Source organism: Phocoena phocoena, chromosome 1 (genome assembly GCF_963924675.1).
Source record: "Phocoena phocoena chromosome 1, mPhoPho1.1, whole genome shotgun sequence".
NCBI lineage: Eukaryota > Metazoa > Chordata > Mammalia > Artiodactyla > Phocoenidae > Phocoena > Phocoena phocoena.
The window spans coordinates 116057211-116073371 of NC_089219.1; the positions used below are offsets into that span (position 1 = coordinate 116057211).

The following is a 16161-nucleotide window of genomic DNA, read 5'->3' on the forward strand; positions in this document are numbered from 1 at the left end:
TAAGACAGGAATAAAGACGCAGACCTACTGGAGAACGGACTTGAGGATATGGGGAGGGGGAAGGGTGAGTTTTGACAGGGCGAGAGAGAGTCATGGACATATACACACTAACAAACGTAGTAAGGTAGATAGCTGGGGGGAAGCAGCCGCAAGGCACAGGGATATTAGCTCGGTGCTTTGTGACAGCCTGGAGGGGTGGGATTGGGAGAGTGGGAGGGAGGGAAACGCAAGAGGGAAGACATATGGGAACATATGTATATGTATAGCTGATTCACTTTGTTATAAAGCAGAAACTAACACACCATTGTAAAGCAATTATACCCCAATAAAGATGTTTAAAAGAAAAAAAAAAAAAATGGAGCATGGCCTTTTCCTGAACCAGGCAGGTTGCACATACTGGAATTTCTTTCAGTTCCAGGTTTGTTATTTTTAATTTGGCTAGGAAATAGACCTCCTAACTTTTTATTTAAATAAGCATCCACTAAACAGCTCTGTGTCCTTCATCTTTGTATCAACTGTGATGACGGTAAGTACAGACAAGGTGCACAGCACGGGAAAGACCCAGGCTTTCCCATATCATATCTCTGTCTACAAGGCCAGAAGAAGCTGCACCCAGCAGACCTGGAGCATCACTAAGGCTGCTCACTCGGCACGCACCGCTCTCTGTGAGTGAAGAGCCTATGTTGTACTCGTTTCCGGAATTCTCTCCCATGTGACGTACAGATGAATCGTGACTGTTCCTTTCATGGTCAGGAACGTGATCACTGTCATCACCTGCATGTGTTCCTGATCTCGCGAGGCTTACACATGCTAGGTGTTCAATAAACGTTTGCTCGGTACATTCGTGTGCACAAGATGGGAATCCAACAAATGCTGGGTAAGTGAGTGAATGAAGAAATGAGTTTCCAGCCTCCAGCTCTCTACCTCAACACAACACAGTTGTGGCTTTGTTTCTTTTTTGTGCAGCCTTCCTTTGACTCTCTGGGAAGGCGTGACTTTGCCTCAAAAGCAGACCCTACCAAAGCCTCAGATGCCTCCCACCCAGTCTCCCATGAGCTATCTCATAGGCTCCTTCTTTTTCCCCCCTCCTCAGTTTCCCCCCTTGCAACTGTGAGCACCATGCCCCTGGTCCATCGAAGGTTCCATTCCCTCTAACTACTCCCAGCAGGGCCAAGATGAGGGTGAGGCAGGAGAAGTGCCCCGGGCACAAATACTGAAGAGGGAGTTATCTTCGGGGCTGTGCATACATGAGAGTGTCCTCTGGGGCAGGTAAAGTACTTCCATTTCACACACGCATGCACTGCCTCAAACCCAGTCTTCATCCACACGGCAGCACCACTGCCCAAGCTGGCTGCCAAGGGAGGGGCGCACATGGGCTCCTCCGCCCAGGGCAGCCTTTGGGGCTGGCATGGTGTCGGCTAGCAGATGGTGCGGGCAGCTGGTCCACTCTATGGGAACCGTGCCGGTGAAGGTAGACACAAAGACAGGGCTCAGGTGGGGCCCTACCTGCTCCCTCAGCCCCATCCTGCACAGTTCCCTGGAAGTGGCACCCAGAGGCCCACCCACCCTCCAGCAACACTCCGCCCTCTTCCCTCACCCCTGCCTTCCAAAAGCCTGCTGAAGGCCCCTCCTTCCTGCCCGGTGCTGTCCCTCTGCCTCCTTCTCTGCCAGCTCCCTTCTCTCCCCAAACATCTCACCTTTTCTTTTCCCTTCTCCACTTCCCCCCATCCCAGGAGAAGCAAGGCCCCATTCTGCCCTCAGGCCAGTCCAAGGAACAAGGACGAGTGTGAGTGGACAGGGACAGGGCATCACTTGGACCACCCTTCACACCCCATCAAATTCCACCCAGCCCTGAATCTCTGCACCACGCTGCTCTCAGGGCTAAGGGTTGAGCTCAGATGCTGGTTTGGCCACATTTTACACCTGCTCCCCACTACCCCCACCCCAGCCCACAGCGCAGGTGGGCTAATGGCAGGTGCAGGCCGCTCTGCCTGGCAGATGGGGCTACTACTGCACCTGCCTGGGCTGCGGCAGAGGCTCCCGGCTTCCCAGAAAGGCCCCAGGGAGGCTGAGCGCAGCCCCGGCTGCCAGCTTCTCTCTTAATTAAAGAAGGTGGGGAGTGGCCCCTTTGAACTTACTAGCTAATTTACTCCATGCACTCCCCCTGTGGCTGGGTTATTAATGTGGTCTGAACCAGTAATTAGCACTGGAGGGGGGGGAACCTGCCACCGCAGACTTAACCCTTCCTGTGCCTCCATCAGTCCATTCTTCTCCAGCTGTCACAGGGCTGCTGGAAGTTTTTCTTTTAGGGGAGGTGGGTGGGATATTTTCAGGTCCTCACCCAACCTCCCCCTTCCCACTTTCTCAGCCTCCCTGAAATTCCCCTAAAGGAAAAGGGCTGGGGTGGTGCATAGAAGATTGCAACTCATTTGCTGCTTGGATGGACCACTGTGGACCACCCTCTCTGCTGAGAGGGAGTGTGACTGCCCACTGTCTCCTCCAAAGGAGCTCAGCATCCGTATTCCCAGCATTCACACACCAGCCAGACTCCTGCATTCCACGGCCACCCCACACCTGGCCTTGACATTTCAGAATCATTCAGTCCACTTCAACACAGGCTTGAAGGGTACCACCTCATGGAAATCCTGTCCTTGGCGATATACAGGGTGCAGAAATGAAGGGGATCTGATCCCCGCCCTCAGGAACTGGGAGAAGCGAGTTGAAGCAGGGCTGCTGGCACCTCCACACTCCTTTACCTGCATTTGCCCAGCTTTCCCTTCTTCCCTCTCTCTGGCCACTTAGTAACAATGGTTAATTTTTTTGAGAGCTGATTGTCAACTGAAATTAAAATGCACAACGTGAGTTTCCTTTTTATTTGGGGACTTACGGAGGACTAGAGCCCGGGAGACAGCCTCTCAGATAGCTCTGAGGAACCGCTCTGAAGAGGTAGAGGGGGAGGTCAGCATATACGTGATTTTGGAGAAAGAGCCCACATTTTGGTAGAAGGTTTACTGCTTGTCACGAGGCACAGCTATCTTAGTTAATGATTTTAGTGCTTTTGTAAGTACGGGAAGATGCAAGAAATTGGCTTCGTAAAATATCTGAGGGTCTGTTCTGCCTGTTTTCCCAGAGCACAGAATGGCTCATCTTGATTGTCACCCTGAATTCCTTTCAAGATGTATTGTAGGTCAACAACTGCAGTAGCCAGTAACTTGTAGAACTGGATGGTGGGCCACATTCTTTATTTTACCTGACTGTGCACCAGACCCTATTTTAAGTGGTTTCACCCTTACGGCACCACGAAGAGGTGGATACTGTTATTAATCCCCGTTTCGTGAATGAAGATGCCGAACACAGAGCAGCCACTTTGCTCAAGGTTTCACAGCCAAGACCTGAACCCAAGAAGCTTGACCCCAGAGCTTGAGTTCTTAAGTCCTACCCTCACCCTCATCTGTTTATATCCTAAGGCTCACCTCAAACACTACCCACTCCATGAGGCCCACCTGGCCTCCTAGCCCCCCAGCTGGCTCCCACCCATCCACCCTGGGGCTCCCATAGCATCCCATGCACGCAGCTGGCATTGCTCTGACCACACTGATTGTAATTACTGGGTTACACGTCTGTCTTCTCATCTAAACTGCAGACTCCTTGAGGGCAGAGGCTGTGCCTTTCATCCTTGTGTCCCCAGCACCTGACATGTAAGTAGATGCTCAATAAATAGCTGACACATGGATGATGGAATTGACAGTGGAGTCGTAGATCAGTCCTCTCCCTTGGCCTCTGTGTCCCATAGGCGGGTGGTGTCTGAGTTCTGTCACAACTCCAGCTCTGCGCCTTTCTCTCTAGAGAGTTCCTTTCTACTCCAATCAGGACAATCACAATAGTTGCTACCCAGACCTCCCTGCCTCTTTTTTCTCCCCCAATCAACCCTGCACGCTGTCCTCCCACTAGCAAGTTAGCCCCAAATGGACAGCAGCCCCCTCCCTCCAAGCAGTGCTTCTCAGAGCCCTCCCTCCATTCACTAGCTCAGAATCACCTGGAGTGCAGTGTTTGTTAAAACGACAGGTTCCTGAGCCCCAGCCCAGCCCTACTGAACCAGAATCCCTGAGAATCCGAGTTTTCAGCATGGGTGAGAGTTGCTGGCCTCCAGAGTGAAAGCCTAAACTTAACCCAGTACTCAAGGACCCCATAATGTGACCCCCAGCCTCCCTTTCCATTTTACCCAAGACAGCCCTAAAGGATCCCTCCCTCTGCTCCTTCACTGTCTCTGGAGCCCACACGGGACCTCCCCACTGCCAAGCTTTCCCCTCATGCTCAGAGCCCACCCCCAACCTCTGGCCCTCCCTGTTTTCTAAGCCTATCCAAATCACGTCTATCTTCAAGATGCAGCTCAAATTCCACCTTTTAAGGAAGTGTCCCCTGCCCACATCCACAGAGACCTCTTCCCATGCCCTCTTGCAGCGTGGACTGTCTGTGCTGCTTTTTTTTTTTTTTTAATAAATTTATTTATTTATTTTTGGCTGTGTTGGGTCTTTGTTTCCATGCGAGGGCTTTCTCTAGTTGTGGCAAGTGGGGGCCACTCTTCATCACGGTGTGCGGGCCTCTCACTGTCGCGGCCTCTTTTGCTGCGGAGCACAGGCCCTGGACGCGCAGGCTCAGTAGTTGTGGCTCACGGGCCCAGCTGCTCCGCGGCATGTGGGATCTTCCCGGACCGGGGCACGAACCCGTGTCCCCTGCATCGGCAGGCGGACTCTCAACCACTGTGCCACCAGGGAAGCCCTGTGCTGCTCTTTTGCACAGAGCCGTGTCTGTCTGTTGTGGGCCTTCCCTTCCCAGGCATATCTTGTTCCTACAATTTGGTGGTGAGTAACTGGAGGGCAGGAACCCTGTTCTGGAATCCTCCTGCCCACCTGCCACCACATCTGCCTCGTGCCCAGCTGGGTCCAGAGCAGAGCGTTCAGATTGACTGACAGGTCAGAAGCTCTGACAGGACTAGATACCACAAGCCACACTCAGGAAGCTCGGAGGTTTTCCTTATCTTCTCGCAAAGCCTTCCCTGACTAAAGAAACCAAGTTACCGCCGCAAGTGAGAAGAGAAACGGAGTTAGGATGGAGCGACTGGCAAAAGGGACCACACTCGGAAGGCTGAAGCTCAGCTCACAGCTCTGCTTCTCTGTGACCTCCGAAAGGTGCTAACCTCACTCTGGTTTTCAACCTCCCCCATCTCTAACAGGGTGATAATCAGATCCTCTCAGAGGAGAGTTGTAGGGCCTCCAGGAAGCAGCAATCTAGAATTCACACCCCGGTTTAACAAATGTCCATTAAGCATCCATGACATGCCCAGCACCGAGGGGCACACAGAAATGAATATGAGACCTTGGCAACAAACAGTCTGTGGAGATGAGAAAACTGTTGGGAAACAGCGTGCTAAGAGTTATGACAGGAACGGGCAGGCCCTGGGCACCCAGAAAGGAAGTTTTCTCATGTTGCCTGTGGTCAGGAAGCCTGGAACGGGAGTCCAGCCAGCTGCATAGCCATGCCACATCCAGAAGGATGAATGGAACAAGTACAAGGAACGGAAGTGTGGAATTGGCAATTCTGAGAAGGGGCAGTCCGGGCTTGGCCTGGCTGGAGAGCGGAATGGACGTAGGACGGCAGGCTGGAGAAGCAGGCTGGAATTGGACTTAGGAGAACCTTGTACGCTAAGCCAAGAGTTTAGTCTTTATCCTGAGGGCAGTGGGAGGCTGCGGAAGAATTTTAAGCAGAGAGGTGATGATGGGAATCTCATTTAAGAGGGTTCTCTGTGGTGACAACAGGAAAGGCAGGGGGCAGCCGGGCAGAGCGGGATGTGGGGATGCCTGGCAGAAGTCAGCGAGGAGGATGTGGGCTTGTGCAGGGGGGACTTGCCGTCTGCATTGGCCAACCATAGGCATTTGAAAGAGGCTGACTTACAAGAATCAGCTCCTGAAAGAACCCAGCTGGACCCGAGGCCAACTTCCACTTTCCTCTGGATATTTTCACTTTCAGGACGTCCTGTTCTGAGTCAACATTCCTCCTTCTAACCATGGGACTTCCCAGAAGGACCACAGCTCCTTCCATGCATCCACTTGACCTGGGATGTTCTGGATTTGGCTGTCGAGCGACTTTGCCTGCCTTTCCGGAGTATGGTCGTGTGGTCCCTGTGGAGTCTGCTTCTCTGGGAAGGTAAGTGGAGCGGGCGGGTGGCCTGGCCTCAGAGAGCTGAAGTCCCTTCCCCAGACATCCTGGCAGGATCCTCTCCCCAACCCGAGTGAGAACCCAGGAGCTGTGGAGGGGTAGGGAAGACTGAAACAAGTTCTTGGGCAACCTTAAACGCTAGGCAGAGGCAAAGAGATGCAGGATCCTGGATAGAAGGATGGCAGCACATGTCCCTGAGACACAAGCTGTTTTGTGGCCCAGGGAGGTTAAAACTGAGGCTGGTGGTACCATTGTTGGGTTTTTTTTGGGTTTTTTTTGTTTGTTTTTGAGGTACGCGGGCCTCTCACTGTTGTGGCCTCTCCCGTTGTGGAGCACAGGCTCCAGAACCGCAGGCTCAGCGGCCATGGCCTATGGGCCCAGCTGCTCCGCGGCATGTGGTATCCTCCCGGACCGGGGCACAAACCCGCGCCCCCTGCACTGGCAGGCAGACTCCCAACCACTGCGCCACCAGGGAAGCCCCCCATTGGTTTTGAAAGAGATGGTCGTGAGAATGTGAGGGTCTGGCAGTGTTAACACATGCAAATTCTAAATGTGGTCTGGGGAGAGCAGGGGAGGGCAGGCCTCTTACAATCTGAGGATGTCTTTCCAACAGCCTGTGGGAGAGCTGAGACTCCTCCCTGCAGGTCTGTGGAAGTGGACATTCAGGAGGGATGAGAGACAAAAGCAAGTTAATATATTGCCTGTGGACTTGGGGTGGTCGATAGCGGTGTGATGTCAGAAGAGACAAATCAGGTCTCTTCAACACTGGGCGACACCACCCTCCCATCCTGTCCAATGCCTGACTTCCCTCCCTTGGTTAACAAGTGGTCAGTATGACAAGGGCCAGCGCTGCTAGGCCAGGGGATGGGAGCCATGGGGTGTGGCAAGTACTCAGACACTGTTGTTTGTGTCAGAAGCTCACAGGGACTTCAAGATGATTTTGTCTGATGTCCCCACCTGAGTTCCTGGCTCCAAAAGTCTGCAGATTTCAACATTTCTAAACATGTGAAGGAAATCCTGCCAAAAAGAGGGAATCTGTTTGGTTCACAAATCTTTCAAACCCGTGGACATGGGAAGAAAAAAGCATTTTTCTGAGTGGTAAAAGAGATGAGTACCACTGGTTGAATGCACCCCCCTGCTTTACGAATGGGACAACGGAAGCCTTTAGAGGGAAGAGGTATGCTGAAAATTGCACAGCTTGTTAACGGCAGAGCCAGGGCAGGATAGAGCAGGAGTCTTGATTGACATCCAGTGCTATGCTCTCTTTATGGGACGTCTCCACTGTGCCTTAACCCTGAAGCCATCCCCAGTTAGGACTGAGATGACTGGGGCTGGCAGGGCAGTGAGACGGACGGGAGACTGGAGTTACCAGCGTCTGGCTGAGCGATCATCCAGAACACGGCTCCCTAACTAAACTCCCAGCACTTGGGTGTGTTCTCCATCTGCTTTTATTCTGCTCTGAACCCTCGCGCCCACCACCGCGCTGGATACGAGGGAAGTCCTCAGCCAATTTCGTCATGCATTCAGTATATCTTCCGAGCTTCTCCTACATCCCACTCCTAAACTGTGTTGGGCACAGGAAGTACAAACATGAGAAGAGGAACTCACAGTCTCATGGGACTCATAAACAAGTGGTCACAATAGAGGGATAGGAGCATTTGTAGTGGTGATCCCAGCCCGCTGTGGGAACACAGAGTTTGTAACCTGCAGTGACAGATGGCAGAGGCCAGGGGAGGCAGTGATGCTTCAAGGAGGAGCAGAAATTAGTCAGCAGAGGAGTCAGAGGGGCACTTCAAGCAGAAGTGTCACCCACACGAGTCACACTGAATATGTTCCCAGCAAAACAGCCTCTTGACATCTCACCCCCATTCTGTTTCTCCTCCTGTTCTGGATCACAGAGAATGGCATCCAGTGGGTCCCAAGGACCTGGGAGCCATCCTTGACTCCTGACTCCCTCACTCCCCAGATCTAATCTGTTACCAGACCCCACTGACTACACACAGTAATCTCTCCATTCCTCCCACTTCTGCCTGTCTCAGCTGCTCACTTCCTCAGTACAAGTTTCCATTGTACCTCCAGTACAAGTACAACCCCACTCTCCTTGGGATTAATAGACGCAGCCTCAGTCTTGCCCCACCTCCCGTGCAGCCTGCACACCTCTGCTGGAGTTGTCTTTCTAACCATGGATCTAATCACGTCACTCTCTTACTTAAAGACTATCCAAGGCCCCCCATCGCTCTAAGGATAAAGGCCAAACTCCAAAGTTGCTTTTCGGGCCCTGCAGGATCTGGCTCCCGCAGACTCTGCAGTGCTATTTCTTACTCCCTCTGCAGACAACTACTTTCAGTTCCCCACGGTGCACCGGGCTCTCTCACCGTCCGGGCCTTTGTGTGTGCTACCCACTTCGTCTCTAACGCTTCCCCATCCCCACTCCAGGCCGCCCTCTGCTTGACCTGGCTGATTCCCATTCCTCTTTCCGGTCTCAGCTTAACCTTTTCTTCTCTGAGTCCCTCAAGGCCTGACAAGGTCACCCTATCAGCCTACCTGTGTTCTCCCGGGGCACCCATTTTTGCCACCATGGCAAATGGCTGTCTTAAGAGTCTGAGCTCCATGAGCACAGGGACTGGATTCCCTCCCTCACTGTTTTATTCCCAGTCCCTGGCGCAGTGCGCTCTCAGTTTGGGTGGAGGGAGTGTGGAGAGAAGGGCCTTCTCTCAGCTGTGCGTAGGAGAGAGATGAGGACGTTTGGGGCAGGCAGAGTGATGGGGTTCTGTCCTTTCAGCACTACTTCCCTTCATTGTCACCGGAGCCCAAGTTCAGGGCCAGGTGGGGGGCTCCGTGCTGCTGGTGGCAGAGCGCCCTCCCGGCTTCCAAATCCGAGAGGCCATCTGGAGATCCCTCTGGCCTTCAGAGGAGCTCCTGGCCACGTTCTTCCGGGGGTCTCTGGAGACGCTGTACCACTCCCGCTTCCTGGGCCGAGCCCAGCTGCACAGCAACCTCAGCTTGGAGCTGCGGCCACTGGAGTCTGGAGACAGCGGTAACTTCTCCGTGCTGCTGGTGGACAAGGAAGGTCGAGCCTGGACCCAGACCCTACAGCTCAAGGTGTATGGTGAGTGCGCCTGACTCAGGCCCTCTGACCCACCTCCTCCCACAAAGCTCCGGAAAGGCATCCTGGGTCCTGGAAACTGGGGAGAACTGGGGTCTAGAAACCTCTGGCCTCTGACCTCATGGCTGATTCAGGGAACAGCTGCTTCCTCACAGGCACAGGTAAGAAAACTCCTCGGGTTCTCGCAGGTGAGCTTCTGGCTGGGGCAGCCAGGCTCTTCCGCCCTACTGTCCTGGTCTGAACTCTAGCTTGGTCTTTTCTTGTCTCAGTGGCCTTGGAGACAATACTTACTCCCTGACATTGACCTTTCTCACTTGTAAAACCAGTATAGTAATATTACCATGAAAATCCCAATAAAGGTAAAATCAGTGGCATTTGCGAAAGCATCTGGGATACAGGCTGGCCTAGGCATCATCAATTCTAAGATAACAGGTTATAAGACGTGCCATTATTTTATGCACCACCAAAAAGAAATATAAGTATTGCAATTAAACTATGACACAATGTTTTTAATTTAAAAATTCATTTCAACTAAAGTATAGATTTTTTACTTATTTATTTATTATTTTTTTTGCGGTACGCGGGCCTCTCACTGTTGTGGCCTCCCCCGTTGCGGAGCACAGGCTCCGGACGCGCAGGCTCAGCGGCCATGGCCCACGGGCCCAGCCGCTCCGCGGCACGTGGGATCCTCCCGGACCGGGGCAAGAACCTGCATCTCCCGCATCAGCAGGCGGACTCCCAACCACTGCACCACCAGGGAAGCCCCCTAAAGTATAGAATTTTTATGTCATATTTCTTAAAAGAGCTCTTTTAGATGTATTGAGAGATTTTAAATTTACATCATCCGTGGGTATTCTCTGTTATTTGTTATTGCAAAATAAACCATCCCCAAACTTACTGGTTAAAAACAACAAATATTTTTGTTTCTCACAAGTCTGACTTGGCAGGGCTCAGCTGAGGTGATCCTCTGTTCTGCGTAGGTTTGTTAGGGTCATTCATAAAGCTGCTCTCAGCACCTCAGCTGCGGTGGCTGAATCCACTGGAGGCTGGATGGGTCTTTGTTTCCAGCAACTTCACCTCCACCTCTGTCACAACCAGCACCTCCACAACCACCGCCACCATGCCCTCCATCACCTGCACCACCATCACCACCTACACTTCTACCACTGCCACCGTATTTCTGCTGGTAAAGATAAAATGGCCTTTGAGCTCCTATTCATGTATCTAGTGGCTTGGAAAAGATATGTCAGTGACCTCTATTTCAGTAAAACCTCAGAAATCGAGATAGAATAAGGGGAGGAAAAGGTCCAAATTTAAGAATGGAGAGTAGGGGTGATAGCTGGGCAGAGCGAAACACTGAGGGAGAGAAAGGCAGTAGCAAACTGGAAAGAGAGAGACCCTCCCACACCTAGAGGAAGATAACTGGCTCATCACTTAGGTGAGCCACACGGGCTGCCAGTGTACAGTTAAATGTGTGTCCTTTTCGATGCACACGACCCGGATCCATGTTGCACCATGTTGGCAAGCAGAGTGCTGGCTGGAATTCAGCACCCCGCTCTCACCTGTTACCCCCTGAGCCCAGCGCCCTTGCACAGTGAACAGCCTTCACAGCCATCCAGGCAGCTAGGGAGGCTCTCCCCCGTTCTGAGTCTCAGCTGCCACATATGTGAAATGAGGACGTTGAATGTGATAATACATGCAGCACCCACACCACTAAGCTCTAAAATGCCTTGTTCTCAGCATCTGAATTACAGATTTGAAGGAAATTGCTGTTTTATTGCTTCCAAATACGTAGCGTGATTAGAACTAATTGCGCAAAGCTGCCAAGCAGCCGTCCTTAGGAGCTCTGCTTTGACAATAGATAAGGATGATTTGAATTAGCAGATCAGTTACTAGAAATGTCAATGGGTGTTTCTGCTCTGACTGATTGTGTTTGGAAGCAGCTTGTCCTCTGAAGTAGTGTAAATATCTCCCTCCCCTGTAGTCTTTGTTTATACTATTAGGGCACCCAGCAAATCTTTTCTTTTTTCATATCACAAATCCCACCAGATTGAGCTGGCATTAATGAGGTTTTACTCAGCTTAACTTTGGAATGCTCTCAGAGACTGAGCCCTCCCACTGTTGCCAGAATGCTCTCCCGCTGGCCCCCTTTGCCATGAGACTCATGATCTACTCATCAACCAATGTAGGAAAGGGCAGCCATGGCCTGGGATGCCAGGACACCGATTTGTCCAATGGCCCAGGTAGCTGAGCACCTTGAGAGCAAGGGTTATGGAGATAACAAGGTAGAGCCCCTACCCCCTGGCCTGCTCCTTCACAGAATTTTGCATCCTTGTGATAATTTTCTTAGTTATTCATAATCACTTGTTAGTATGTCTTCTTCACCAAACTCCAAAATCTCCAAAAGTCCAGGAATGTGTTTGTTGTTTTTGTGCCTACCTTAACAGACGTTTATTGTCTCTCTGACTGATGTATCACGTATCAGGGAAATTTGATGACAAGGGATACAGAGAGTTCTCAGAGGGCTCAGAGCCATACCTGGAATATCAGAGAAGGCTTCATAATCAGAGCAGTAAGGAGTGTGTCCAAGCTGGGCCTTGGAGGATGAGTAGGAGTTTTCTAGGAGGGTGAGACGAGAAAAGCATATGTGTACAGCTGAGCCATATGAAAGATATGAAGCATGACACGTTTGGGAGAACAGGAAATTAATTAAGATGGGTGGGGAGGGTGAGCAGGAGGTACAGCTGGAGAGGTTGACATCAACCATTTAATGAAGGATTTTGAATACCAGACTTAGAAATTCAGCTTCTGTCCTGTGGGCAATGGGAGACTGATGTGGCTCTAGAGCCAGAGTGGCCTAGTCAGAGGTGTCACCTAGCCCTGCATGGATCCCAGAGCTGGAGCTATGGGCCCCGCCCAGCATCCCTATAACCCACACTGGCTCTGCTGTCCTTGCTCAGGTGCAGTGCCCAGGCCCGTGGTGCAAGTGTTCATTGCTGTATCAGGGGATGCTCAGCCTCCCAAGACCTGCCAAGTGTTCCTGTCCTGTTGGGCTCCCAACATCAGCGACATAACCTATAGCTGGCGACGGGAGGGAACCATTGACCTTGATATCAAGCCAGGTGGCCTCTTCATGGACGGACAGGTGCTGAGTGTGTCACTGGGACCAGGTGACAAAGGTGTGGCCTATTCCTGCATTGTCTCAAACCCTGTCAGCTGGGACTTGGCCACAGTCACCCCCTGGGAGAGCTGCCATCACCAGGCAGGTATGCCAAGGGCTAGGGATCAGTGGTTGAGGGATTGTGAAGCATCCAGTCCACCTGTGACCCTGCCCCCTCCATGTCCAGCTCCAGGGATGGCCTCCTACAAAGATGTGCTACTGGTGGTGGTGCCTGTCTTGCTGCTTGTGATCCTGGCTGGTCTCTCTGCCTGGCACTGGGGCCCCTGCTCAGGTAGGAGTCCTGCAAGGGCTAGGGGTGGCTGGAGGAGGTAGGTCTTCTGGGAAGGAGGGCCAGGTTTGGACCTCCTCCTATTTAGGCTTACCTCTCCCATGTCATCTCTTGGCCCTCTCCATCTAACATTCTGGTCTCCAGTCAGACTGAACTACCTGAAGTTCCTTTAGCAGTTTTCAAATGAGCTACTCTCTTGCGTGCCTCTGTAGGCATTTGCACATCCTACTCTTTCTGTCTGGAACACGCTTTCCGTAACTTCCCACCCAACTCGCCTTCTTCATTCGGCTGTCACCTCCACCGTCTTCAAGGTGTGCCCCCTGCAGGAAGCCTTCCCGACCTTCTCTCCCACACCCAGGCTGGGTTTGTGTCCTGCCTTGACTCTCCAGTGCTCATCTCAGTCACAGCACTTACTGCCCTCACTCTCCCACGGAGTTCTCAGGTCTTGAAAGATAAAGGCTGAGTCACCACCCCCTGACACCTAGCAAGGGTTCCTGGAACATAGCTGGTATCAATAAAGGTGTGTTGAGTGAAAATCTAGATGAATCCCAACTCCCTCTTGCCAATCATCCTAGGAGAGGCTTCCTGAGAGAAGCACCTCTCTGGCCAGGGACTGATAGGGCCTCCTTCCCCCAGGAGAAGAGGGAAGGGGACACTCAGAGGTTAAGCTGGGTTCTGTGCTCTCCATCCAGCTCCTGAAAGAACTACCCCAGCTGACCTGGGATTCGTGGACATGTCCATCCTAGGCTGTCTGGCTGGTCCCAGGATGGAGAAAGTGGGTCAGCAAGGAGAAGGAGGCATAAGACTTCAGTGGATGTGTCCTAAAAGGCAAGAGTCTTGGCCCAGCCACTGAGCATGCAGCTGGGCTGGCTGGCTGGCTCCTGTATGTTCTTTCCACAGGCAAGGGAGGGAAGAGGGAGCAGCAGGGGTCACACTCCACCTAGGGCCCTGTCTGCTCCTGAGAGGGTCTGACCAGGCCCTTTGCCTCAGACAGCCCCCAGGATTTGTGGTAAGAAGGTGGAAGCCAGGAAGCAAGCAGCTTTTTGTTTTAATGGCTTTATTGGATTATACTTCACATACCGTGTAATTCACGCATTTCAAGTGTAAAACTCAAGGGCTTTTATTACAGCCACAGAGTTGTTCATCCATCACCACACTCAATCTGAGAACATTCTCATTACCCCAAAAGGAAATTCCCAAGCCCCTTAGCCATCACTCCCTAGTCCCCCTTTCCCTTCCAGCCCCAGGCAACCACTAATCTCCTTTCTGTCTCTAGACTGTCTCTTCTGGACAGTCTATCCTGTAAATGGAGTCATGCACTGTGTGATTCTTCGTGACTGACTTCTTTCACTTCGCCTAATGTTTTCAAGGCTCAGAAAAGAGCAGCTTTGGACACTGAGAAGGGTAGAGAGAATCCAACGACCGGGGATAGTGGGAAGGCTCTACCCAGGGCATCTGGAGGCTGACCCTTGGCTCTGACACGTGGCTTCTGCCTAGTCATTTAACTGGGTCCATCCCAGCTCTAAGTTTCTATACCTTCTACAGCTAAATGCGTGCTATAATTGCAGAGAAAGTCTAGACATTAGGAAGAACTTCCTGTCCTTGAAGCAGCTCCTTTTCCAGGGTCTTAGAAAACCAGGAGAGCTATTCCTTGCCTGAGGTGATCTTGAACTAGGACCATCAGGTTTCAGAGGCCTTAGGTACAAACTTTGGAGGGGTAACCTTCGTTCTGATCTCCTTGCCAGGGAAAAAGAAGAAGGATGTCAGTGCTGGTGAAGTGGCTCCAGAGACAGAGAACCCCCTTGTTTAGGGTCTACCATGAGCAATGCCTGGACCACGAGGAACCCCACTGCCTAGCGACATGATGCTCTGGGATGTAGCTGGTACCTGGAAACCACCACGGACCTCGTACCTCCTGTAAGACTCCTGTACCACCGCTCAGGAGCAGCCTGGGCAGCCGTCACACTGGGAGGACAGGAAACACTGGCACAACCTTCCACACCTTCCCCCTTCCCTCTCCCCTGGTTGCATGTCCTGGATCTGCTCTGGGAAACGTGGGCCCAGCAGGACATCCCCTCAAGGACACTGGAAGTTCTCCAGGATCCACAGATTGGTTGTCCAGGGCACTCACGCCTCCACCATTGTTCATGAAGTATTGTTATGGATTGAATTTGTCCCCTTTAAATTCACATGTTGAAATCCTAACCCCCAATATCTCAGGATATGACTGTGTTTGGAGATAGGGTCTTTAAAGAGATATTTAAGGTTAAATGAGGTCATTGGGATGGCCCTAATCCGATATGACTGGTGCCCTTATAAGAAGAGGGAGAGACACCAAGAATGCACACACAGAGAGAAAAAGCCATGGAAGGACACAGAGAGAAGGAAGCCCTCTGCAAGCCAAGGAGAGAGGCCTTGGGAGAAACCAAACCTGTTAACATCTTGGTCTTGGACTTCCAGTCTCCAAGACTGAGAAAATAAATTTCTGTCGTTTAAGCCACCCATTCTGTGGTATCTTGTTATGGCAGCCCTAGCAGACTAACACAACTATTAACCAACCAGCATCAAAGGATTACTTCCAGCCTGGGTCCTGGCCTCTGAAAGACGTTAGACAATCACCCACTTTCAGTCCTAAACCCAGCCCCTGTCATTTGAGACCCTGATGTTTCCCACAACCAAGGAATTTTAAGAAAAGGTCTAGAACCTGATGAAGAGGAGACATGGGGGTCAAGGGTTTCTCTTTCCTGCTTGAAGGACTTGCAAGTTCATGGTCCTCAAAGGTAATTTACAGTTCTAGACAATCAAGGGATGGTTGACATCTCATGGCTGGGATGGGTGCCGTTTTGCTGGTAACATCTTTTTAATTGACATCTTCACCCTCAGCACCGAGCATCATGCCTCCCACAGGAGCTGGAGTTGGGTTTGAGATTCTCTCCTCACTGTCTAGCACAGTGACCAGAAAAAGAGAGATTAAATTCCTCAGGCAACAGGAAGTTCTTGCACAACTTCAAGAAAATCAGCTCAGCTCAGGATGAGAGTTTCTGCCTGAGACTGAGAGAGGGAGGAGCCAGGAAAAGCTAAACAGAAGGGAAATTATGGAGGGAAAGGAGCTGAGGCATCCTAATATCTGCCACACTCATTTTCAGATGCAAGTGCAGAAGATCCACCCAAGTTCAAGGGACCCACCACTCAATGGGAAGATGTTCAAGGTCACTTTGAAAGGAGCGCATGTGGGATGGAAGGTATTATTATTGTGGCCATCTCTGCAAAACACAATCTGTCACTGAGCGATTTTGTCTTAAAAAGCTCTGGAGTATTGCCACTGGAAAAAATAATTGATGAGCCAAACTTACACTTAAGAATTAGTAGATGAAAAAAAAAAAAAAGAAT

At 51.5% G+C, this 16161-nt stretch overlaps 1 protein-coding gene across 2 annotated transcripts; it reads left to right on the top strand.

The window, feature by feature from the left end:
* Positions 1-6164: 6164 nt before the first annotated feature.
* SLAMF8 (SLAM family member 8) lies at positions 6165-14581 on the top strand. Of its 2 annotated transcripts, XM_065896691.1 has the most exons (5): positions 6165-6204; positions 8999-9325; positions 12283-12588; positions 12670-12774; positions 14517-14581. In XM_065896691.1, exons 1-5 carry the CDS (start codon positions 6165-6167, stop codon positions 14579-14581), a joined length of 843 nt encoding a protein of 280 aa, XP_065752763.1. The 2 variants fall into 2 exon arrangements, with proteins under 2 accessions (XP_065752763.1, XP_065752772.1); XM_065896700.1 differs by lacking the exon at positions 8999-9325.
* Positions 14582-16161: the final 1580 nt, after the last annotated feature.